The sequence below is a fragment of the Colobus angolensis genome, unplaced genomic scaffold (assembly GCF_000951035.1).
Source record: "Colobus angolensis palliatus isolate OR3802 unplaced genomic scaffold, Cang.pa_1.0 Scaffold1, whole genome shotgun sequence".
In the NCBI taxonomy this organism is placed as follows: Eukaryota; Metazoa; Chordata; class Mammalia; order Primates; family Cercopithecidae; genus Colobus; species Colobus angolensis.
In genome coordinates, this window is record NW_012110918.1 from 14,162,173 (window position 1) to 14,189,082 (window position 26,910).

Genomic DNA, 26,910 nt, shown 5'->3' on the forward strand with positions numbered 1-26,910 from the left:
GGAGCTTGCCCTGAGCTAAGATGGCGCCACACTGCACTCCAGCCTGGGTGACAGAGTGAGACACCGTCTGACACTAAAAAAAAAAAAAAAAAAAAAATGCAAATTCCCAGTTTCTCCTTGCTTTTTGATACTGAATCAGAAAGCCTGGAGGTGGGCGCCAGGTGTCTAGGCTCTCATAAGCCCTCTAGGTGATTGTGATGCAAACCAAGTGTGAGAACTGCTGCTCCAGTCTTACTGTATCACCTTGATTTTGCAGATGAGGAAACCAAGGCCCAAGAATAGCTGGCTCAAACGCTCAAGATTAGTTTGTGTATAGCAAAACTAGGTCTCAAACTAGGAACTCTAGACTTCGGTCCAGCTCTGTTTCCAAAACTTGGAACTCTAGACTTCAGTCCAGCTCTGTTTCCAAAACTAGGAACTCTAGACTTCAGTCCAGCTCTGTTTCCAAAACTAGGAACTCTAGACTTCAGTCCAGTTCTGTTTCCAGAGCACTGCATTGTCATTTTTTCTCAGTGTTTGGTTATGGTTTCTTTGGTCTGGGTTGGGTTTTAAGGGGGTCTAGCTAAAGTTTTGGGTTCTTTTGCCTTTTGCTCATTTTAGTGCCAGAACCTACTAAGACCTGTTCAAGCCAGCCCCAACCTGCCGGTACCAGTACCAGTACTTCCACCAGCACTATCTCCAGCAGCAACAATGGCAAACGTTCATGTGCCGGTGGCCAGCAGCCAGCTGCATCCCGTTACCTGCCTCGTGAGGTGCCTCCACGCTTCCGCCAGCAAGAACAGAAGCAGCTATTAAAGAGAGGCCAGCCATTGCCTACGGGGACTCTAACCAGTGTGAGCCCAACCCAGGGTGCTGGGCCTGCAGGGGTAAGCCCACCTCCCCTACCTGGAGCCGGAACACAGCATCATCCCAGTAAGCTCCAACCAGGTAAAAACCACATGAGACATTGTTTTGATCTGAAAACTGTTTGCTATTTTCAGCTTTGCTGCTGAGCAATAGAAATGACATATTTTGGTCCATACTCACTGCATACACAGAGACAGACAAATTCATTTCATTTCAAGTGGGTTTTAAAATTTAATTGTGTTTTCCCTCTGTTTATTTACATTATTGCTCATGAGTTTGCAGATGGCATGAGCTACTTCAGCTGAGCTTATTTTTCATCAGAAACTAAAGGTCTGTACATTAGTTCATATGAACCCATCAAGGCAGATACTTTAGAACCCAGCAGTGAAAACTTTTCAGTAAAACCCTTTTCTCTCAATTTCCTAGTCTGTCTTATGAGTGCACACAAGCATTTTTTGCAGGGACCGATCCTTCCACTAAGTGTTTCTAACTGTAACTTAGTCACACACATTGAGCCAAGCCTATCTGATATCTCCTCATCCTAAGCCCCGCTTCTTGTTGCTTCCTTGCCTGTAACTAGTTGTTAGCTTTGTTTTGGCTCCTAAGAAAAATCACCACTTGTTTATTTGCTTTCCAACCACCAAAATGTAGATGTCTCTCATTTCCTGTCAGCTTCTTTTCCAATCTCCTTGACTTGATGAATTTGTACTTTTGAAAAATTCATGTACTGTAGTTTTAAGGAATTTTTGGAAGAGAACAAAGTATTTGTGGTCAACTTCCATGTTCTCTGTTAGATTCTTCAATTTTTCAGTTTCAAATAACAACTAATAATTGGTGCTGTTTCTAGAATGGAAACTTACCTGCTCATGGTTGTGAAATTAAGGTCTGTAATTAGATATGCAAGGAGGCTTCTTAGATTGGAATTTAAAAGAAACATGTCACAAGTCATATTCTTGTTTTCTGTCATGTGCTGCTTTTTAATATGGGGACTAATTCTAGCATGGCCTAAAAGTATTTATAGCAGTGTTTTTTAGAACTGTGACTTTGGAGTATAGTCAGAACTAATATTTTTAGACAACTTTACCAAGTCTCTTCAAATAGCCTGGACTTTCATCTGCTAACCACTTTGTAGAAGGGATGTAGGTCAATGATTGTCACCAAAAAGCAAGGCAGAAAAGATAAAATATATTCACTGACCAAGAATATAGTCTCATCTATTTAGTTGCCAACCGTTTACAATCAAACATGCTACTTTCCCAATATGGTCCTTGGGAAAATCTTAACAGAGAAAAGGATTCTGTAGTTAGACCTAAATAGCTTGGTGTGTTAATTTAAGGAGCTTATTTTGAAAAACTGAATAAGAAATGTGACAGCCCTGCCTGTTCTGGTTGTGATGTGATTGGTTGACAGTATTGCGTCAGTGTTCTCATCAAATGCTGCTGGTGCAGAATGTTACTGGTATCTTCTTAGGTAAGTAGAAAATAAGCAATTAAGTCAATAAAATCTTGCTATGATAATATTCTTTCATTAAATATTTGTCTGTAAATATGATAACATTATCCAAGGAAATATTCCTAGTTCATAGTCCTTCTAAAATATATATTGTAGGCTGGGCACGGTGGCTCATGCCTGTAATCACAGCACTTTGGGAAGCCAAGGTGGGCGGATCACCTGAGGTCGAGAGTTTGTGACCAGCCTGACCAACATGGAGAAACCCAGTCTGTACTAAAAATACCAAATTAGCTGGGCATGTTGGTGCATACCTGTAATCCCACCTGCTCGGGAGGCTGAGGCAGGAGAATTGCTTGAACCTGGGAGGTGGAGGTTGCAGCCAGCTCTGAGATCGCGCCGTTGCACTCCAGCCTGGGCGACAAGAGCAAAACTCCATTTCAAAAAAGGTGTGTGTGTGTATATAAATATATATTTTTTATATGCTATATATCTATATATACTATATATGTATATATAGTATAAAATATATTTTTATATACTATATATCTATATATACTATACATGTATATTTATATACAATATATAGAAGAACATAAATCATTTTATGGATTAAAAGCATCTCAAAAAATTGATCAATCTATGTAGTGAGCACAAAATAAGAAATTCATTCTTGACTCCCAAAAAAAAATCTTCATTTTATACCAATTTCATCTCTTCCTTAACAGTCTCTGGTATCAGAGCCAGATGCATCTTTCTAACTCATCACCTTCATTGATGAGGGGCCCCCTCACAAACCTGCCCTGGTCACCTAGTTACTAATGTACTCTACGTTTTTCTGTCTGGCTGTGAAGGCCCTTCATAGCTGAGTCTCCCCATCATTTTTCCCTTCTACTTTCTATGGCCTACTTTCTCTTTTTTTCCTTTTTTTTTCTTTTTTTTTTTTTTTGAGACTGAGTTTCTCTCTTGTTGCCCAGGCTGAAATGCAATGGCACAGTCTTGGCTCACCACAACCTCTGTCTCCCGGGTTCAAGTGATTATCCTGCCTGCCTCAGCCTCCTGAGTAGGTAGGATTACAGGCAGCCACCACCATGCATGACTAATTTTGTGTTTTTAGTAGAGAAGGGGTTTCACCATGTTGGTCAGGATAGTCTCAAACTCCTACCTCAGGTGATCCACCTGCCTCAGCCTCCAAAAGTGCTGGGATTCCAGGCATGAGCCACCGTGCCTGGTCTCCATGGCCTACTTTCTATAAAAGTGCTGGGATTCCAGGCATAAGCCACCGTGCCTGGTCTCCATGGCCTACTTTCTATTATGATTGGGATTGCTTTCTTACTGTCTCACAAGTGTGCCATGCTCACTGTCAAGTCCCCTCCCCCTATGCACACGTGCTTAATTGCCCCTCCCACCCCCGCTTTCCTTCCAGTTCATTGTCACCCCGCACCCATGAGGCTTCCCCAAGCAGCTCTGTCTCCATTCTGTTCTTACAGATGTAATATGCCCAGTTTGTAACACACACCTTTGCACTTACTGTATACTATATATCCTATATTTTTTGCTGATTAGGTCATAAAAGTCTTGCCTTTCAACTAAGTTGGAAATATCCTATGAAGACAATGTTTGAGGTCGGGCGTGGTGGCTAACGCCTGTAATGCCAGCACTTTGAAGTCCTGGGCGGGTGAATTGCTTGAGCTCAGGAGTTCAAGGCCAGCCTGGGTAACATAGCAAAACCCCACTTCTACAAAAAGTACAAAAATTAGCCAGACGTGGTGACACGTGCCTGTGGTCCCAGCTACTCAAGAGGCTGAGGTGGGACAGTCGCTTGAGCCTGGGAGTTGGGGGTTGCAGTGAGCCAAGATCAAGTCTCCAGCCTGGGCAACAGGAAAAAATAAATAATGTCTCTGAGCTTTCCATGATTAAGCAGAATGGGAAAATCTCTGAACCGTAGGTGAGGACTTGGAAACTAGAACTCACTATGCCACCAACTAGTACTTCCCTTTCTCATCTAGAATGAGAGGTTTGAACCTCTCAGGACCTCTAATCTCTAAGGTCCCTGCCCTTAAATTTCTGATTCGGACACTATTCCAATGACTGTGTTTGATTTTGTCAGTGGAAGGCCTTTCTGGAACACCATCCCATGTGGTTGTGGTGTTGGCACAGGGATTGTAGGTGAGCATCAGCGTGCATGGAGGCAGTGTGGCAAAGTGGTCAAGAGACAGGCCCAGTCCACTTTCCAGACCCAGCACCTCCTGTGTGACCTTGACTAAATCACGTTCACTCCCTGCACTTTCGACTCATCTTTGAAATGAAGAGATTCCTAATTTTAAAGATGAGGTATTTATTTCATATTCAGCACAAGGCCTTGCTTATAATAAGTGTTGAGTAATACAGGTGATAGTTGTTAATGTGAGACTTTGAAATATACAACAAATATGTACCCATCTTTGAAACAGCATTGTGAAGCAGAGTGTTTACAAATCCCAGTTACCTGACAGGCTGAGGGAGAAAGATCGCTTGAGCCCAGGAGTTTAAGACCAGCATGGACAACATAGCAAGACCTGTTTCAAAAAAATACTCAAATTTTTTAACTGACTAAATTCGAAAACGGTGCAGTAAAGCTTCCTCATCACTCTGTGATTTGTGTATATTTTGAAATTTCACTTGTCCGTCCTAGAGTTCTCTTTTTCATATTACAGTTGTTTAATGAATTCATATCCAGGTAAAATTGTATTAGTGTATTCCTGAGGAGTAACCAGATTTCTGGTTGCAGTGAAAGTATTTTTAGATACAGTTTGAAATAAAAGCTCTGAAAATTTTCTTAAAAGTAATACATAGATTTTCATTGTACTTGTATCTGTCACTTTAATGCAGAAGTGACTCCTACAGTCACTTCTACATTAAAACAAAAAATAGAGTTTTTTTCATGATTACATTGCTCTAACTTGTAAGGTTAAATTAAAAAGAAGTACAGAAGTACAAATGCTGGGTCAGTAGAACTAAGGCTGAATTAACCAAGCAGGGGGCAGGTGAGGAATCCTTAGGAATTTAACAGCACACCATTTCTAATGAAAAGCAAAGTGAAACTGGGAGTTCTTTCAGCTTAGCACATGGATTTCTGTGTTTTTCCCAGGTGTGTTAGTATGTAAACTCTTTGTGTCCTCCCCCCAAGTTTTAGTGTGTTTAGCAAAAACTAAAGAAGGTAAAGTATTCGTGGAAGGAATCGATGGAGTTCAAGTCACCTTTGTCATAGCTTTAAAAAGTTGCACAGTGAAGATTTGTGGGCATCCTCGTTTCCCCGTAACTGAGTATTTGACCAGTTGCCTGTGCTGCTTTCCCGTGGAAGTAAATGTTATAGTCCCGTACTGTACTAATGGAAAACTTAATGTGTCCATTGCAATAAACAGAGAGGATTTATGGATAAAATTAAGCAATAGAGGAGCAGAAACGGGAACATTTTTAAAGAGTTAAAAATGGAATTTATAGCGTTTTTAGCTGTGTAAGTATAGATAAAATTTATATACTGTTACAGTACAAGGCAACTGGTGAAATTAGAAAAGAGACTTACATAGGCCAGGTGCGGTGGCTCACGCCTGTAGTCCCCGCACTTTGAGAGGCCGAGGCGGGTAGATCACCTGAGGTCAGGAGTTTTAAGACCGGCCTGGCCAACATAGCGAAACCCCATCTCTACTAAAAATACAAAAATTAACCAGGTGTGGTGGCAGGCACCTGTAACCCCAGCTACTCGGGAGGCTGAGGCAAGAGAATCACTTGAATCTGGGAGGCAGAGGTTGCAGTGAGCTGAGATCATGCCACTGTACTCCAGCCTGGGCAACAGAGCAAGATTCCATAAAAAAAAAAGAAAAGAGACTTAATCTGACAGTTATTTATTTCATTGTTCTTTTTCTTTATATAGCATATGCTTCCTAACAGGATGTAAATCAGTAGATTCATCTGGCTCTTGCAACATTTTGTCATAATTCACCTTTTGATTTACATTAATCTGCAAGCTTGTTTCTATAGAAAATTGCAACCACACGTCGTGCCATTTCTTAGACAAACTAGTGTACTAGCTTCACACTCTTTCACTCTTTTTCCTTTTCTTCCTATGTGAGAATGTTCAGGTAGCAGTGCCACACTCGGCTTGCACAGCTCTGAGAAGGGAGGAAGATGCTAGCCTTTCAGAACTGTGGTTTTGTCATGTGTGTCATCTTTTGTTCGTTGAGCAGAACATCTGTTGAATGCCTACCAGACATCACATACCCGGCACTGGGGATGCACAATTCATGAGTGAAGTGTTTTGGAATAACCAATAAGTAAGTCAGCCACTTCCACATGTTGTAACAGAGATAAGGATAGAGTGCCACATGGAAAGGGCAACTAACCCAAACTACAGATAGGGGACTGCAAGGAAGCCTTTCGATGGAGGTGATACGAGCGGAGTTTCAAGTTAGCTGTGCTGGGCAAAGAAGGTGAAAGGGCGTTGCAGGTGAAGTGACCTGCATGCACGAAAAGCGCAGACCCGCAATTTTAAAGCCTCTCAGAAACTGCTGCAGGCTCATTGTGGCAGGGGGGCAGCAGGAAGATCTAAGGCTCGAAAAGCAGGCTGTTGGTATTACTAAGTAGTAGTAATAAACCAGCATAAAAGCTTCTTTTGGTAATAGAGCCAAATTAAATTCAGATTTAAAGCTCTTCTAACAAGTTGCTTTTGGAACTTGATAGACTAATTCTGAAGTTCATTTAGAAGAGCGAATATACGTGAATAGAAGGGCCAAAAAACTGAAAAAGCATAATGAGCTATCACTGGGAGCTGTGATCCTTGAGTAATTTTAACAGTGTGTTTCTAGGGCAGGAGTAAACACAGATCCAGGAACTACGATGTAAAGAGAGCAGGGGGAAAAACAGATGTATACACGGAGAGTTGCAGATCACTGAGAAAATAGTGATTCAGATCAATATTGAGTGCTGGAAAGCCATATGCAAGACAAATATAAGAACTACAGAAAGATGACCTAAGAGTGTTTTCTAAATATTGGGATAAAATGTTAATCATAAGCCATGAAAAGAAAGACTGACAGATTTGAGGATATACAAATTTAAAATTTTTGTACACAAATATGAATAAAATCTGAGAGGACATGTTTACAGTGTAAATAGCAAAAGGCAAATATCTCAAAAATACCAAGCGTTCCTACAAATCAAAAGAAAAACAGTCCAATAGAAGAATGGGCAAAGAATGTGAACAGGCAGATCATAGAACTACCACAAATGGGTCCTAAGTATGTTGAAAATGTTCCCTTGTGGCTGGGCACGGTGGCTCACGCCTGTAATCCCAGCACTTTAGGAGGTTGAGGTGGGTCGATCACGAGGTCAGGAGATCGAGACCATCCTGGCTAACATGGTGAAATCCCATCTCTACTAAAAATACAAAAAATTAGCCGGGGCGTGGTGGTGGGCGCCTGTAGTCCCAGATACTCGGGAGTCTGAGGCAGGAGAATGGTGTGAACCTGGGAGGCAGAGCTTGCAGCAAGCCGAGATCACTCCACTGCACTCCAGCCTGGGGGACAGAGCGAGACTCTTGTCTCAAAAAAATAAAAATAAAAAGAGTATTTCCTTGTAATCAGGGAAAAGATAAATGGAAACAGCATTGATAGACCACTTTCACTTACCAAATTGTCAAAACTTTAAATCTTGTTAATATCCCTCTATTACAATAACACAGTACTATGGATTGAGTGCTTACCATTTGCAAGATCCAATTGCTTTACACATATTAACTCATTTAATCTTCTCAAGACCCTGTAACCACCACAGACGATCAGCAAGAGTGTGGGAAAAGGCGACACTGTTGTGCTGTTGGTCGGAATGTAAGCAGGCATTTGGCAGGATTTATCAAAATGTTGGGTAATATGACCTAGCTGCTCAGATACAGGAATACATCCTGCAAACACCTATAGCACAGCTCTTTACTGACGACTGAATGCTCTGTGGTTGTTCTCTGCCCAGTGGCATGAATTAATGACAGGCAAGTTGGAACGTGTCAAGACGCAGTAGGGACAAAAACAGAGTTGACTGTATTTTTTACAGAACAGGCAACAGGTGTAGATAGCATTAGTCTTCCAGTGACCAGCAATCTCACTGTATCCTGTGACGATAAAGAGCAGCCCATGTTTGAGAACCAGGTGAACTTTTGCTAGGCTGCAGGTCCTCACAGAACAACAATTTCAAATCTTGCCCCCCGACTCCCTACCTCTTATCAGGTCAGCCATCCCTTCTGTTCTTGGCGTCAACTTCTTGCTGTCACCCACGTTGGCCCGGGCGTTGGGCAGAAGCGTCATTGGTTTTGTAGCATTATTGATGTTAACAGGTATCCCATTTTAGAAGGTAACCAAGACTTCTAATACTTGCATGCAAAAATAAGTCCTAGATGCTTTTAATATGTGATAATGCTGATGTTGAAGTGAAATTCAGTCAAGTGAAACCAATTTTGTAATGAGCTAACAATTCTTTTTTTTTTGAGATGGAGTCTCGCTCTGTCGCCCAGGCTGGAGTGCAGTGGCGGGATCTCAGCTCACTGCAAGCCCCGCCTCCCGGGTTTACGCCATTCTCCTGCCTCAGCCTCCCGAGTAGGTGGGACTACAGGCGCCCACCACCTCGCCCGGCTAGTTTTTTGAATTTTTTTAGTAGAGATGGGGTTTCACCGTGTTAGCCAGGATGGTCTCGATCTCCTGACCTCGTGATCCGCCCGTCTCGGCCTCCCAAAGTGCTGGGATTACAGGCTTGAGCCACCGCGCCCGGCCTGAGCTAACAATTCTAAACGGAGCTTTCTACCATCCAGCTGACCCTCTAGCATCCAGCTGACCCTCCTGCCAGTGGTTAATGCTGTGACTCTTCTCAGGCAGCATCCTGTGGCGGCCATCCCTCATGGGAAACACAGGCTTGCACACAGGGCATCCAGAGCAGACAGGGCAATAAAGGCCTAGAAATGCCCTCTAAGGACTGGGAGAACAACAGAGGGGAGCCTACAACAAGCCCCAGAGGAGGAGAGCCTGTGGGCATTTCAGCTGTCAAAGGGCTGGCCTGAGAGCCCCGCTGACCCTGGGCAGCCCCAGAGGACAGAGGTGGAACGAGAGTGGCGGAAATGTAGGGTGGTGGGCAGGGTTTTCAGGTTTCTGGAAGAACTTTTATTCCTACCCCTTTCACTGGCAGTAGCCAGAGAGAGACAGACAGTTATTGCCAGTGGTCGAAGGGCTTCTGCGAGGCAGACAGGCCAGGGTGCCTCCCAGCCCTGATTCCAGGTTCTCTTTAGAAATAGACTATTACCAGCAAATGAAACATTGGCCTTCTCATAAAATAATACAGGGAAAAGTAGATTTGTAAATTCACATATTGATTTGGATGGGAGTTCATTTAGCCAAATGGCAACAGATCTTAACTGAGAAGATGAGTATTAGTAAGTACAGTGATTTCCAGAGATTCCAAAGAATGCTACCTGATCATGTCATGTTCAGTGCAGATTATGTTTCTGCAAGTCTGCAGGATAACTCCACCTTGAAACACTTGAGAGCTTTTATCGTCAAAAAATAATAATAATAACTTCTTGTGCCAAAGGCGGAACAATGTACTGTTTTGGTGGCTGCTTTGTACATTTATAAACAGAGGCTTTGATTAATATATGGCAGTGTTTGCTACTTAGTTTTTTTTTAGATAGAGGCAGGAAAGTAATTAAGAAGCTGGACACTTGCCAATTTACATATGGGGCTCATTTAGAATATTACAGCTAGTGTTGGCATGCCAAATGTTTAGGAGTTGTTTAGAAAAAGAGAGAAAGAAGGAGCGGAAAACAAAGGCAGGATGAGAGAGCCGCAGTTTATTCGCCTGCAGCCAATAGGCAAAATGCCGTTATTCTTTTGGCTGACTTTCAAAAACACAGAAGAAAAGTGGCTGTGATGCTAATTGTAACTGGGTCCTGAAGTGAAAATGTTTGTGACAATTGAAAGAATTTAAAGAGGAAGGAAGATCGGTTTAGTGTCAGCTGCAATTAGATAATCAAAGCTGTAAAATCCCATCCGTCCATGCCTCCACTCCTAGTTGAAGGGGATGATTCGGGTGCCTCCTGGAGTAGAAAGGGCATTGCCCAGCCCTGCCCGGCTTGCGGCCGCGGGTGGCCCGGACGCAGGCTGGCCCCGGGAGCTTCCTGGCAGCTCCCTGGCAGCTCTACAGGAGGCGGCTCTCGCTGTACCCAGCCGACATGTTGTAGCGAGAGGCCAGGCGAGCCTAGATGCAGGAGTAGAGGCAGCTGTGCACGCGAGGTGGCGTCTGCTAGGAGGGTTGGGCGGCACCGTCTGCAGGTATTTCCTCACCCGTCAGCCCCTCGTAGAGCAGAAGAAACGGAACAGACACGGAACACATAGTGGCTGCTTCTCACCAGTCCGTTTGTGACATAACATTCCAGCGTGTGAGTGGTAGCTCCGCGTCCCTAAGCTCTTGGCTGCAATTCAGATTGGATAAAATGGCGTCTTGGAAAAGAGCTGCTTGCTAAAGATGTGCCGCACTGAGCAGAGACTTACCCATGGCTTTCCCCACTGTGGTTTCTCTCTGCCGGGCTGCCACGGGCAGGCCCTCCCAAATTAGGAAGCAAGCCTCCTTTGCCCCCGGTTTCCTTCTTTACTTAATAGATTCTTAACCTTGAAGAAGGAATCTCATTTTACTGCCGTTTTGAAGAAAAACACAAGGCAACAAACTTATTCTTTTGGACACTTTTTGTGTTTCCAATAAATCTTGTCCTGTGTTCTGCGTTTCGTAATGCCTTGTATTTATAGCAGTTGACAGATGAAATGTTTGGGAGTCTGTCCAGCAATGGAATTTTGAATTCAAAGTACTTTCTCCCTGAGATATTTACACCCAGTAAATGCAGTAGAGGGGGAGGCATCTTTGGTTTTCAAAAGCTGAAAGCAGTTGTAGCATTTATCCTGCCCCTGAAAACCAAGCAGCGAAGGGTTTGTGGTATCAGTAAGCCTTAGTAAACGTATATTGTCAACTGTTGAAAGCATTGGGAACTAGTTTTTATAATCTATAATGTATTATTTCAGCTAAAAGGGCTGTGATGATAAAGAATGAACGCGTGTACTGTTTGTCAGCGTTAGCACCAGTTAAGCGTTCTGCACGCCTCTGAGTAAATCTTGTCCACGCTTTCCTATCTGATTAAATCTCATACCTCATTAAAATTTTGCTTACCATAGCTTTTGGAAGCTCTTCATTAAATACTTTTCCAGGAAAATTTTATCTTTTTATGCTAACATTTTGGAATTTAAAGACAAAGGAAAGCTTTTCTCTTTCAACCATGCTATTATGTAATCCTTTTTAATTTAATCACTTAAGACAGTTATGTTGCTTAGATTTTTATAGACACCTATTTATAGACTGTGTAAACCACTTAACAGCTGAAGAAAAGAGAATTTAACGTTATACATGAGCTTCATTTCTTTTTTCTTTTTAAGGCTTTTTAGGGGAAGAATTATTTGATAATAGAATGATGTGGTGGGAAGAGCACTAGATTATATTCTGAAAACCCGGATTTCAGTTTATTCCTTACTGCTTACTAGTTACAAACCCTAGCCACTCGGCCTCTCTGAGCCTGTTTCTTCATCTATAAAACTGACATTGTAAGGTTCAGTTAAGCCGATGTGTATGGAAATACTTCAAACTCCGAAATGGTATAAAATATATGATGTCTTATGAATACGAGGACTTTCATTGATAAACTCTATTCAGTCTTGCTGTGTGTCAGGTGTATGGATTTTAGCCTTGGAAAGCTCCTGTGCTGAACAGGAGAGTCTAGAATAGCTGTAAGAGAATTCAATCTTGGTTCATTTCAGAGTTTTCATTCATTTCAAAATGGCTGCTCTTAAAAGTCAGTTATTTCACAGATTTTTTTTTTAAACGACGTTTACTTTTTTAGACTACATTTTCATTTTTGGAATAAATCCTGGTATTCTGATTACAAATATGTGGGTAATGGTGGTGATGATGATGGTGCTATTGGCGATAGTGATAGTGATGATGCAGTTGGTGATGACGGTGGAGATAACGATAATGGTAGTGTTGATCACAGTGGTGGTGCTGGTGGTGCTGGTGGTGGTAATGACGGTGTTGTTGGCGATGGTGGTAACAATGGTGATGGTGGTGCTGGTGAGGAGGAGGAAGAGGAGACATTCAGAGATTTGATAGAGTAGAACTAAAAGCATATTTTAATTAGTTCAGTATGCAATACAGTCCCCGGTTTGGGAGTTTTGTATTTATAATTTTCAGAGAGCCTGCCCTTCAAAAGAGAGCTTATAAGTGGTAGGTACTTTTTTCTTTTTCCATGAACCTGCATTGAATTTTCAGTAAAATTAATTTTTGGAGAGCCAGACCATTTGATAAGGTGGAAGAACCAAGAAGTAAGGAACAAGAGAGCAGCAAAAGTATGGAAAAAAGGAAAAAAGAATGGCAGTATGTCTCATAATGGTAGCCAAACATGGAATGTCAGCAGCTGCAGCCTGAAACTTCAGTGGGCTGGGCTGGCTGGGCACACTCCCTGCTCCTCTTCTGTGACAGAAGATGTACCAGGCCACAGCGTGGCCGCGAGGCTGCAGCCTATCCCAAGAAGCGCAAGGAGGCCATAGAGGTGGGAGAAAAGAGATAGTTGATTCACTGGTTCCTTTTTAAGTAAAATAGCATTGTTCCAAGTTGACTTCTATAGTAAAACTTCTATTTTTAATAATTGTTTTTATTTTTCTGGGTACATAGAAGGTATATATATTTATGGGTTACATGAGATATTTTGATACAGGCATGCAATGTGTAATAATCACATCAGGATAAATGGGGTATCAGTTATCTCAAGCATTTATCCATTGTGTTACAAATAATCCTATTATACTCTTTTATATATTTTTAAATGGACAGTGAAATTATTTTTAGCTATAGTCAGCCAGTTATGCTGGTAATTACTAGGTCTTATTTATTCTTTCTAATTATATTTTGTACCCATTAACCATCTCCACTTCTTCCTAACCCTCACTCTCCCACTACCCTTCCTAGCCTCTATCTTCGTAAGTTCAGTTATGTTCATTTTTAGCTCCCACAAATAAGTGAAAACATGCAAAGCTTGTCTTCCTCTGCCTAGCTTATTTTAATTAACATAGTGACCTCCAGTTCCATCCATGTTGTTGCAAATGACAGGATCTTATTCTTTTTATGGCTGAACAGTATTCCATTGTGTATATGTGCCATGTTTTCTTTATTCATCTGTTTATGGACACGTAGGTTGCTTCCAAATCTTGGTTGTTGTGAGTAGTGCTGCAGCAGACATCAAAGCTGTCTCTTCAATATACTGATTTCCTTTCTTTTGGGTATATACCTAGGAGTGAGGTAGTGTAACTTATTATCAAACCCTATCTATGTTTTCAACAGAGATTCATAGTCTCAGTTGTAATTTTTTCTAACTAAAAAGGATTTTGAACTGTCAGTTCCTCTTGTACTAACTTTTCTGAATAGATAATCCAGTATTTTTGCAAATAACTTCAGTTAAGTTGGTTGCTAGTCAACATGGCAACCTAAGCTTAATCTTAATTTTACCTTCAAGACTGAAAATGTAAGCATCATTTACTAGCAAACTGCTTTCAAGTATTGATAAGAATTATTTATTCATTCATTCATTCAATGGATGTTTATTTACTGCTTCTTCTCTGTCAGGTACTCTGCTGAACACTGGCAATAAAAATAGGACCAAAATAGGCACCCCTTGCCTTCATGGTGTTTACAGCCTAGAGGGAGAACCAGCCAGTCACATGATGACTCACACTAGAATGTGTGCTCCATGAGAGAAAGAGGCCGTTCATCTTGTTTATGGCTTTGTCCCCAGCACAGCAGCTGCACATAGGAGGCACTCATTAATATTGTTTCAATCGAGTTGGCAAGCTCTGGGCCCATGAGCCACATCTGGCCCACCACCTATTTTTGGAAATAAAGTTTTGTTGGCACACAGCCACACTCATTCTGCTTTTATGCCACAGCAGCAGAATTGAGTAGTTATGACAGAGACTATATGGCCCACAGAGCCTGAAACATTTTGGCTATTAGGCCCTTTACAGAAATGGTTTGCCACCCTGGTTGGTCTTAGTGACTTGAAAGGAAGACTGTTACAATGAATGTATGAGGGTGTCCTAACTAGGGAACAAAAATGTCCCAAATTAAATGTCCATGGATTTGAGATAGGAAAAAAGAATAGACATTGAGCCCAGGCAGGGGATGGCACCTTTAACAGCCCTGTCTTTGGGAGGGCAGGACACAGATGGCACCTTGAGGAACTGTCTGGCGCACAGAGCAAGAGAAAGAATAGTATGAGCGGCCTCAAAAGAGACCCAACCGTTGGTGACCCACTGGGCATTCATTTGGAAAAGAGCACTGTATCAGTGTTGGGCACGTTGTTGGGGGGCCGGGGGGCACAGGAGGGGGCATGGGTAGAGACCTGTTGGAAAGTTATTGACAGTAATCCAGTCAAGACATGAGGGTGCTTGGAATAGGGGCAGTCAGAGGGAAGTTTTGTTTCTTGTTTTAATGGAAAAGGTTCTAGAAATACCCGGTATGTAAACTCAACAAGCATGACTTCATCCTTATGGCATCCTATATGGCCATCCTCATGGCACTTCAGCTGTTAGGGATGGATATTGGCCTTTGTAGAAGTGACTTTGCTTCCTGCCAGTATTGCCCCATTGGTGGTTATTTTGCTGTGGCGTAATTGAGATCTACACCTCAAAGCCTGGGAAGGTCTGAGTAGGAGATGTCATTGTAGTGGAAGTGGTTCCCTCGGAAGACAGATGTGCTTGTTCAAAGCAATCTGGGCTCTACAAGTGCAGCTGATTGGTGACTTCAGCTAGAACTCAGATTGTAGCACTGTGCATTTATGGTTTTGTTTGCCCAGGAAACATATATTGTTTGCCTATATGTGGCAAGCATTTTGAATGGAAAACTAAAAATATATTTGCCATGCCCTCAAGGAACTCACCTTCAGAAATTAGACACCTAATTCAGGGATCAGATGGGTTTTTGATCAGACTGCTCTGCCACCTGATTTGTATCACATTTGAGCATAAAAAGTAAAAATTTTAAAAATATTTTTTCAATAGACGAAAGTATACAGAAAATAATATAACTGTATTCACAATAGAGATTTAACGTAATGTCATGCCATATTTGCTTCAGGACTCTCTGTTTTAGAAATGTTACAGGTATCACCCTCCAACTCCGTTCTGGTCCCCATCCCACCCCCAGAGGGAACCACAATTCAAAAATCATAGTGTTGTGTCATTTTCATCTAGAGTGTGACATTAAAGTGCATTTCTTAATTATTAATGAGGTTGATTATTTTTTCATATGTTAATGGCTTATGAGTTTTCTCTTTTTTAAATTGCCTGTTCCTGTCCTTTTCCCATTTCTGATTGAGTTGTTGGCCTTTTTCTTACTGATTTTTAGGATTCTTTTTTTTTTGTTGTTCTTTTTTTGAGATGGAGTCTCACTGTGTTGCCTAGGCTGGAGTGCAGTGGCTCAATCTCGGCTCACTACAACCTCCACCTCCCGGGTTCAGGTGATTCTCCTACCTCAACCTCCCGAGTAGCTGAAATTACAGGCATGCACCACCACTCCCAGCTAATTTTTGTACAAGTAGAGACAAGGTTTCACCATGTTGGCCAGGCTGGTCTTGAACTCCTGACCTCAGGTGATCCACCCGCCTCAGCCTCCCAGAGTGCTGGGATTACAGGCGAGAGCCCTTGCGCCTGGCTGGGAATTCTTTAATCTGATAACCATACATTATCTGTTGTATCTTCTTCCTGCTGTGGCTTGTTTTTTTAGCTTTCATTATATGATATCTTTTGTTAAATAGATGTTTTTAATATTAGCATAGTCAAATTTATCACCTGTTTATGTCTTATATATTTCATGTCTTCTATAAGAAGATACAATGTCCAGGGTCATAAAGATGGTCTCCTGTGTTTCCTTAGTAAGCTTTAAGAAGTTTTGCTTTTCCTAATTAGCTCTTTACTTTATCTAGAATATATTTTTGTATACGATACAAGGGATCTACTTTCATTTCATGTGGCTAGACAGTTGTCCAACAGCATTTATTAGCCACCAGCTTAGAATGCTATCCTTCTTTCAAACCTGTCATGTAACTGAGTGTGAACCTGTCAAATTGGGGGCCAAGCAATCCTCAATTCCTCGGAGTAGACCATTAACAGAGGGCAGATCATTTTACAGTGAGACTGTTGTGGAATGGAACCAATAATACTGTGTATTCAAATGGCAACTCACTATGGGAAAGAATGCATCGGTTGTTAACCCCCTGCTTTGTGGGTGTGGGTTACAGTGAGTGCTGTCCTAGTCAAAAAGCAGCCTGCCTTATGGCACAACCCGTCCCTGAGGAAACCCAAACTGGTGTTAAAATGAAATGTGACAATATTTGCTGGCAACAAGCCATAATCTCTGTGTGTTAACTTGGTCTTATTTTCTGTGTTAAATGAGGAATGGCTCATTTATCTCTTTAGTCAGTTATTATATTAGATAGTTTTTCGAGTATGTACGAAACCAAATTGTCATAAACCAGGGTTATAGAGCCAACCCCTAATATTTGGCAGTGAAAAGAACCTAGTCATTTTATAGCAGTTTCAACATTTAAAGTTTTCTGTTGCCTGTCTTCATTTTTCCCTTGTAATTTTCACCTGGAATTACATACCTACTTTGAAATCACCTAGAGCATAATTATAAAATCATTACATTGCTCTTAAATCAAGCAATAAAAATGTCTTTTAGGTTGATATTAGCTTTAGTATGGTCTTTCTAATGATAATGATAATTTTTTACACACTTCCTTTTTTTCCTTTACATCAAACTGTGAAAGAGAATTTATTTGGGAAGTTCATGTTTTAACTGTCTATAAGATTTTTCTTGTTAAAATAAATTTGAAGAGAACATAATTAAAAGGTTCTAAAAGAGAAGAAGATATTTTATTGCAATTTATTTGTATATTGTAGTATTTAGAGAAACTCACCAAGGATTTCTAAATCATATATGTGGTTTGTTGTATATTTAGGTTAAATGATTTTTTAACATCTCTTTTACTTTATTTTTGAGTGATACATACTTTGAATAAAGTCTGCCAAAAAGTTGATTGGAATATAAGTTTGACTGTGATGTTGGAAATACTCAAATAATTATTAAAGTCATAGGAAATAAAATGCAGATCCAAACAAGGGATTCTTTAAAAGGCCCCGAAGAGTTAAATACTATAAGAAGATGACATATGTAGTTATTCTAGGGGTCTCCAAAGAAAAGACTCTAAAGAAATAGAAAACAAAGATAGAGGGAATCCTTAGAGATCCAAAAGATAGCACCTGTAGGGCTGAGATTCTTTTTCCTTCTTTTTCTTCTTTTTTTTTTAGTGATGTCCTTGAGCTACAGATTTTTTTTTTTTTTTATGAATGTGCAGGAGACAGTGATAAACCAAATTGCAGATAAGATCAGATAAAGTAGTATACATCTCATTAAACATTTCTTATCGTTAGTATTTTTGATAACATAAGACAGCATTGTCTCCTTGTCTTTTCTCTCTTTCCTTCTGTCACCACTTCCCCCACCCCAAATATTGGTTCTGTTATGATTCTGCAACGCAATTTACAATTTTTTCCAACTGAAAGCCATGTTTCGCCTCTATATAATACTGTAATCTAATTAGAGATCTTAAAGAGAACTACAAGCTTTATTCAAAACTCCACATGAACTTACTGTCATTGCCAGCATTTCTCAGTCTCTATATTTATAGGAGTTGCAAAGTCATGTATCTTTCAGAGCTGGCTTTACTACAGATGCTTTCAGAGATGCTGATGTGCTAATGTGCATTGTGAATATTCTCCAGGGGGAATAATAGTATGGTGTAGTGGTAAGAATTGATATAATTTTAAAAACATTAATGCTTTTTAAAATAGGATCTATTAAGAAGACAAATAGCTTTTTTCTTTAAGTCATTTTTTAGTGCTTGTCATTCAGATTTGAAGACTTGAAATAAAGAGCTTCCCCAAAGACTAGTTAACAGTTGATTCATTGACAAATGGGTAGAAAATCTAATTTTGAATTTTGTTTCATCTTTTTCAGATCTCAGTCATAGTGGATTGGCAGATCATTATGAAAATTCCCACTGGGGACAGCAGCCTACTTACAGAAGCGAAGCCAACTGCAGCTGGGATAAAGTGATAATAGATAGGACTGACAAGGAGGCGTGGCCTTCCATCACAGGAACAGAGACTGAATCTGCCTCAGAATGTACTACAGACACTGACTCTGCCTCCAACTGTGGCTCAGAGAACAGTAGCATGGCTACAGGGAGTGCCCAGGGCAACTTCACTGGACATACCAAGAAGACAAATGGCAATAATGGCACCAATGGCGCACTCGTCCAAAGCCCTTCTAATCAGAGTGCCCTTGGAGCAGGGGGAGCAAACAGTAATGGAAGTGCGGCCAGAGTGTGGGGTGTAGCCACAGGCTCCAGCTCTGGCCTGGCTCACTGCTCTGTCAGTGGTGGGGATGGAAAAATGGACACTATGATTGGAGATGGGAGAAGTCAGAATTGCTGGGGTGCTTCCAACTCCAATGCTGGCATTAATCTTAACCTTAATCCTAATGCCAACCCAGCTGCCTGGCCTGTACTTGGACATGAAGGAACCGTGACGACAGGCAACCCTTCCAGTATTTGCAGTCCAGTCAGTGCCATAGGTCAAAACCAGAACGGGAACCCAACAGGCACTTTAGGTGCTTGGGGAAACTTGCTGCCGCAAGAGAGCACAGAACCACAAACGTCCACTTCTCAGAATGTGTCTTTCAGCGCACAACCTCAGAACCTTAACACTGATGGACCAAATAACACTAACCCCATGAACTCTTCACCCAACCCTATCAATGCAATGCAGACAAATGGACTGCCAAACTGGGGCATGGCTGTTGGTATGGGGGCCATCATCCCGCCCCACCTGCAAAGCCTTCCTGGTGCTAACGGATCATCAGTTTCTCAAGTCAGTGGGGGCAGTGCTGAAGGAATAAGCAATTCTGTATGGGGACTGTCCCCAGGTAACCCTGCCACAGGAAATAGCAATTCTGGGTTCAGTCAGGGGAATGGAGACACTGTGAACTCAGCATTAAGTGCTAAACAAAACGGATCCAGCAGTGCTGTGCAAAAGGAAGGAAATGGAGGAAATGCTTGGGATTCAGGACCTCCTGCTGGTCCTGGAATACTCGCCTGGGGAAGGGGCAATGGCAACAATAGCATTGGTAATATCCATTCGGGAGCTTGGGGCCACCCCAGCCGAAGCACCTCTAACGGTGTGAATGGGGAATGGGGAAAGCCCCCAAACCAGCATTCCAATAGTGACATCAATGGGAAAGGATCAACAGGGTGGGAGAGTCCTAGTGTCACCAGCCAGAACCCTACCGTGCAGCCTGGTGGTGAACACATGAACTCCTGGGCCAAAGCGGCATCTTCTGGAACTACAGCAAGTGAAGGAAGTAGTGATGGTTCTGGCAACCACAATGAAGGAAGCACTGGGAAGGAAGGAACGGGAGAAGGCCGAAGGCGAGATAAAGGGATTGTAGACCAAGGGCACATCCAGTTGCCAAGGAATGATCTTGACCCAAGAGTTCTATCTAATACTGGTTGGGGACAGACTCCTGTAAAGCAAAACACTGCCTGGGAATTTGAAGAATCCCCTAGGTCTGAAAGGAAAAATGACAATGGGACAGAGGCCTGGGGTTGTGCAGCTACTCAGCCTTCAAACTCAGGGGGGAAGAACGATGGGTCCATCATGAACAGTACAAATACCTCTTCAGTATCTGGGTGGGTCAATGCGCCACCTGCCGCTGTGCCAGCAAACACAGGTTGGGGAGACAGCAACAACAAAGCGCCAAGTGGCCCGGGGGTTTGGGGGGACTCGATAAGCTCTACTGCTGTTAGTACTGCTGCTGCTGCCAAGAGTGGCCATGCTTGGAGTGGGGCCGCAAATCAGGAGGACAAGTCACCCACCTGGGGTGAGCCTCCAAAGCCCAAATCCCAACACTGGGGAGATGGACAAAGATCAAATCCAGCCTGGAGTGCCGGAGGGGGAGACTGGGCAGATTCATCGTCTGTCCTTGGACACTTAGGGGATGGGAAAAAAAATGGATCTGGGTGGGATGCTGACAGTAATAGGTCAGGGTCTGGTTGGAATGACACCACGAGATCTGGGAGCAGTGGCTGGGGCAACAGCACAAATACAAAGGCCAATCCAGGTACAAACTGGGGGGAGACTTTAAAACCTGGCCCCCAACAGAACTGGGCTAGCAAACCCCAAGACAACAATGTGAGTAACTGGGGAGGAGCTGCTTCTGTGAAACAGACAGGAACAGGGTGGATCGGGGGGCCAGTACCAGTCAAACAGAAGGACAGCAGTGAGGCAACTGGCTGGGAAGAACCCTCTCCACCATCCATTCGCCGCAAAATGGAAATTGATGATGGTACCTCAGCTTGGGGGGACCCAAGCAACTATAACAATAAAACTGTAAACATGTGGGATAGAAACAACCCGGTCATCCAGAGCAGTACCACGACCAATACCACCACCACCACCACTACCACGAGCAACACCACACACAGGGTCGAGACTCCACCACCGCACCAGGCCAGTACTCAGCTGAATCGATCACCATTGCTCGGTCCAGGTATGAAAGGTATTTCATGTTTCTTTACAAGTTAAAAAAAAAAAAACTTATTCTCATTATATATTCATGAATAGTCTGAGTAGTGTTTTTTTTAATAGCAGATAGCATTAAAATAATTTCAGTTCCCTATCACCCTGCAATATTGTTTCTAAAGATTATCCAGTGAGAGCAAAGCAGGATCCTCTGGTGGTTTTCTATTCAAGAAAAAAATATATTAAGCACACTCAGTAGAACATCAAGCGAATGTTTGGGTGGTGGCAGTGGTGGCCTGGGGTGGAGACGATGGATTTGAAGGCAATGACAGTGCATGATTCCAAGATTTTGTAACGATTTGGATACAGGAGCAAAGAAGAAGATAGGATAGACACGGCTCAGAACTTGGGCAAGTGTGCAGATGACTGTGTCAGTTCACCGGCATGCCCATGAGCACAGCAGGAGGCTCAGAGCCCGCTGTGTCCGGTGGGGACAATAAAAGGTCCCAGATATGGAAGACCAGTTCTCAGCCAGAGGGGCGAGGTCCAGAGCAGAGAGATTTTAAGGTGGCAAAGTCGTGAGCATGTTTCAGAGCTGTTAGAAAGGAACAAGTGGAGATGAGAATGAGTGAAGAGGGAAGAGATCCCTGCATCCAGCAGGACAAGGGCACTTCACCCATCTTGTGAAGCAAGGAGCAGGAAAAAGTGCTGCACAGGTGGGCCAGGCTGTCATGGCCAGAGGGCCAAGGCCACCTTCTGGGGTTCTTTTCCCTCTGGGAGTGTGGATACCAGCCCAGAGTGGAGGAGGGCTGGCTAGGAGCAGCGGCATGAGTAGAGGGGGAGCGTGCATTAGCCCATGTAGAGAACAGGAACAGAGAACTGACTTGACTGGGGCCCCTGGAGATTTGCTGGGCAATGTCAGGGCCCAGAGATCACCAGTGAATTTATTGGGACCTGCCACGTTCTAGGCTGTGCCCTGGTAGCTGGGTAAACTGCAGGGAGCAAAACAGTCAAAACCCTGCCATGGTGGGGTCTAGATCTAGTGAGGGAGGCAACAGCACATGAATTAAAGTATATACATAGTGTTGGGTGGTGATGGTGCAGGGGAGGAAACAGCAAGCCTGGAAGGTCTGCACTCTGGGGACCAGTGGAGTTGGGGAATCACCATCTTGTGTAGGGCAGCCTGGGCATTTGGGCACCTTTTTGGTTTTTGTCATAAGCGTTCAACAGGAGACTGTCCTGCTTGCTACATTAATTCAATTATGACTGCCCTACAGGACCTCCCCTGGCCCACCAGCTGGGCCCTCCAGCCTCCTCGTAGACTGCTTGGTGGTTCGCTTGTACCTCAGTGAGGTTGCCACATCAGGAGTCCTTTATGGATCCTCAAGACAGTTTTAGCCTCCACCTAACACATCAATGTCACTAAACTAGAGGTCAAAAGCCAGCGGTCCATGGGCTGCACCTAGTCCCACAAATATGCGTTTTTGGCCCACATTTTCTCTGTGAATTGACATTTTTTAATGCAGATGTTTTATATTAAATTCCAGATTTCTGGCTTCATTTGGAAACCTGAAAAGTCTGACACATTGGATTCACATGGCAACAGTCAGTCAGAGCCACTTGCCTTCATAAGGGCCTGTGCGTTCTCTCCATACAATGTTACATTGCCCCCCGACCCCTGATGATTCCCAGCACTGAGGCTTTTGATCAGTAGCCATTGAGCATCATCAGGCTTGTGCTGCTGTTCTTACACTGGACCTGTTTACGTTAACTGACTGGTTCCTTGGAGTACTTGAATTTGTTATTCCAATTTTTTACTAATATATGACTAATATTTCTAGGCCCTTACATTTTATAAAGTACTTGGGAGGATAAGGAGAAGCAGGAAGAAGGAAAATGAAGGGATTTGAAAAATAAGATTAGGTCGGGCATGGTGGCTCACGCCTGTAATCCCAGTACTTTGGGAGGCCAAGGCAGGCAGATCATCTGAGGTCAGGAGTTTGAGACCAGCCTGACCAACAAGGTGAAACCCCGTCTCTACTAAAAATACAAAATTAGCCGGGCGTGGTGGTGCATGTCTATAATCCCAGCTTCTCAGGAGGTGGAGGCAGGAGAATTGCTTGAACCCGGGAGGCGGAGGTTACAATGGACTGAGTTGGGGCCATTGCACTCCAACCTGGGCGACAGAGCGAAACTCTGTCTCAAAAAAAAAGAAAAAGAAAAAGTAGATTCTTCCTAAGTAAGGAATAGTCTGGTGGGACAGGCCAGTAATATCAAATTTAATAGAGTTGAATTAGCATTATAGTAAAGGTATGCGGAAAGTGATCTGAGAGCCCCCACCTGTAATGCCAGCTACTTGGGAGGCTGAGGTGGGAGGATGGCTTGAGCCCAGGAGTTCAAAGCCTGCCTGAGCAACATAATAAGACCCCATTTCTTTAAACAACAACAAAAAGCTCCAGGAACAGAGTTAATGTGGTCATGCATCGCTTCACAGTGGTGATACATTCTAAGAAATGTGTCATCAGACAGTTTCAGCATTGTGTTAACATAAAGTATAGTTACATAAACCTGGGTGGCATAGCCTCCTACTCACCTAGGCTGTGTGGTACAGGCATTGCTCCTGGGCTACCAACCTGCCCAGCATATTACTGTACTGAATACTGTCGGCAGTTGTAGCACGATGGTAAGTATTTACATAGCTAAACATGGAAAGGGAACATATGGTATAAAAGATTAAAAATGGTGCACCTGTATAGGGCACTTACCGTGAGTGGAGCTTGCAGGACTGGGAGTGGCTCTGGGCGAGTCAGTGAGTTAGTGGTGAGTGGATGTGAAGGCCTGGGACACTACTGCAGACTACTGTACACTGCTGGAGACTGCTGCACACTGCTGTGCACTACTGTATACCACTTCAGACTATTGTACACTACTATACACCACTGCAGACTACTGCAAACTACTATACACCACTATAAACTACTGTACACTGCTGGAGCTACTGCACACTACTGGAGACTACTGTACACTACTGTATACCACTTCAGACTACTGTACACGAGTATACACCACTGCAGACTATTGTACACTACTGCAGACTACTCAAACTAATATACACTACTGCAAACTACACCACTGCAAACTACTGTACACTGCTGGAGACTACTGCAGACTGCACTACTATACGCCACTCTACACCACTGCAGACTACTTTGTACCACTGGAGACTACTGTACATCACTGCAAAGTACAGTTCACCACTGTGCACCATGGGAGACTACTGCACACCACTGGAGACTGCCGTAGACTTGGTGAACACTGTGCACTTAGGCCACACTACATTTATTAAAAGATGCCTTTCTTTCTTCAGGAACACTTAGCTTAAAACACAAACACATTGTACAACTGTACAAAAGTATTTTTTATACTCTTATTCTATGAGCTTGTTTTTGTACCTTTTAAACTTTTTTGTTAACTAAGACACGAACACACACATTAGCCTAGGCCTGCACAGGACCAGGATCTTCAGTATCACTGTTGGCCACCTCCATACATTGTCCCATTGGAGATGCAGTAACAGGAAGTACAGTAAAGACACAAACTGGTGACATAGTCCTGTATTAGCATCATCGGTTGTGTGTGCTAGACCTTGCTGCGACTGGCTGCACAGTAGGTTCATGTACACGAGCATGACCACAAACACATGAGAAATGCATTCCGCTGCATTATGATGGGTGCAGCATCATTAGGTGATGGGAAATTTTTAGCTCCGTTATATATAATCCTAGGGTCCATTGTCATCTATGCAGTCGGTTGACCAAAACGTCATTATGCAGCCCATGACTATTTTAAATTGGCTTGCATGTCCCATCTACCCTTAGTGGATAGTCCCAATTTGAGTGTCAATTCCTGGAAGAGCTCAAGCTATGGAGGGCCCTGTGCCTGGCACTGGAGTCTTGCAGTAAGTGTGGTCTGGCCATGCTTGGCTGTCACGTATGGAACATTTTTATGGATCATCTCATTGAATCTTTACAGCTCCTTGGGCCTCATTTTACAAATGAGACCTGGGAGATTAAGTAGCTCTCCAAGGGTACATATGTGGGAGGGAGATGGTGAAGTCTCAGATGTGTAATGTGTATGGAAAATATTATATCCATGACACCCTACAGAGGTTAGAACCATATTGCGTTTGTTGGAGGATCTCCCCGTTGGAGGATATCTAAGGATATGTTATCTTTAGAAACTTTTTCTTTTAGAGACAGAGTCATGCTGTGTTGCCCAGGCTAGTCTCAAACTCCTGGCCTCCCAGAGCGTTGGGATCACAGGTGTGAGCCACCATGCCTGGCCAGAAACTACTTTTTTTTTTTTTCCTTGAGGCAGTCTCTCTCTCTCTGTTGCCTGGGCTAGAGTGCAGTGGCACGCTCTCGTCTCAGTGCAGCCTCCACCGCCCGGGTTCAAGCGATTCTCCTGCCTCAGCCTCCTAAGTAGCTGGGATTACAGGCGAGCACCACCATGCCTGACTAATTTTTGTATTTTTAGTAGAGATGGGGTTTCACCATGTTGACCAGGCCGGTCTGGAATTCCTGACCTCAAGTGATCCACCCACCTCAGCCTCCCAAAGTGCTGGGATTACAGGCATGAACCACCATGACCAGCCCAGAAACTACTTTTTTTTTTTTTTCTTTTTTCTGAGACAGAGTCTTGCTCTCTGCCTGGGCTGCAGTGCAGTGGCACGATCTCAGCTCACTGCAAACTCCGCCTCCCGGGTTCACGCCATTCTCCTGCCTCAGCCGCCAGAGTAGCTGGGACTACAGGCGCCTGCCACCACGCCTGGCTGATTTTTTTATATTTTTAGTAAAGATGGGGTTTCACTGTGTTAGCGAGGATGGTCTCAATCTCCTGACCTCATGATCTGCCAGCCTTGACCTCCCAAAGTGCTGGGATTACAGGCGTGAGCCACCGTGCCCGGCCCAGAAACTACTTTTAACTCGTTTTTAGTAGCTAAAACATGGGAGCTTCACTCCGAAAAAGGCATTCTTGTTCAGTTAAAAGAGCCAAAATAATTATCTTTTACATGAAAAATATTTATAGTTTTTTAAACAAATTGCGCATATTATCACCAAATATAAAGAAGGAAAATGTGCTGTAACTGCTACACCTTAACAGTGTTGCTGTACTCTGTTCTCCCCTGCAACTCTTGCAGCCGGTGCATGTGTGTACTCTTTGTAGTTGTAGCAGTATTATAGGAGCAGTTGAAAATCTAGTTTTACCAATTAACAGACAAAGTTACACAAATTTTTTTCCATGTAGAAGTGTGCTCACATGCTGAAAGTATGTCAAGTTTAGTATATTGCACAACATATGGGATTATTCATTTTTTTCATTTATAACAGTCTGTTTTTCTATCTCTGGCGTAAAGTGGCTACACTGAATATTATTCCTGCCCTGTATTACCTGTGATGTGTAAGTCTCAGACATGAACCAAGCCTTCTTTTGCAGTGAGAGCAAAAATCATAAGTATGATTACTTAAGAATTACAAGTAATCATAGCCTTTCACTCTCCAAGCTTCTCAGACCAAGCTATTCTTTGAGGCTGTAGAATTAACAGTTCCACACCAGTTCCCTTCATAGAGGTGGCAGCATGCAGGAGTGGCACTACCGCCGGTGGCAGCCCCTTGCCCTCCTCTCTGGGGACTGTGCCATCTGGGCAGTCAGGGTCAGCAAGGGCAGCAGCAGTCTCAGCACCTGCCAGGCCGTGCTGCCCACTGGCTTGAATGCCTGCACAGCTTTCCGTAGCTGTTGGGACTCCCAGACAGAAGCCTTCTACCTCATGAAATTTGTGCTATTTTTAAAGTTGTTGTTTTTA

At 43.1% G+C, this 26,910-nt stretch overlaps 1 protein-coding gene across 2 annotated transcripts in view; it reads left to right on the forward strand.

Annotated features, from left to right (window-relative positions):
* TNRC6C (trinucleotide repeat containing 6C) overlaps positions 1-26,910 on the forward strand; it is a 110,865-nt gene that overhangs the window by 27,916 nt on the left and 56,039 nt on the right. Inside the window, exons 3-4 of one of the 2 annotated variants that reach the window (XM_011954117.1) lie at positions 601-927; positions 18,484-21,084. In XM_011954117.1, the coding sequence (XP_011809507.1) occupies positions 18,702-21,084 (2,383 nt within the window). In that variant the 5' untranslated portion in view covers positions 601-927; positions 18,484-18,701. The remainder of the gene's footprint in view (positions 1-600; positions 928-18,483; positions 21,085-26,910) is intronic. The other variant, XM_011954035.1, reaches the window with a different exon arrangement.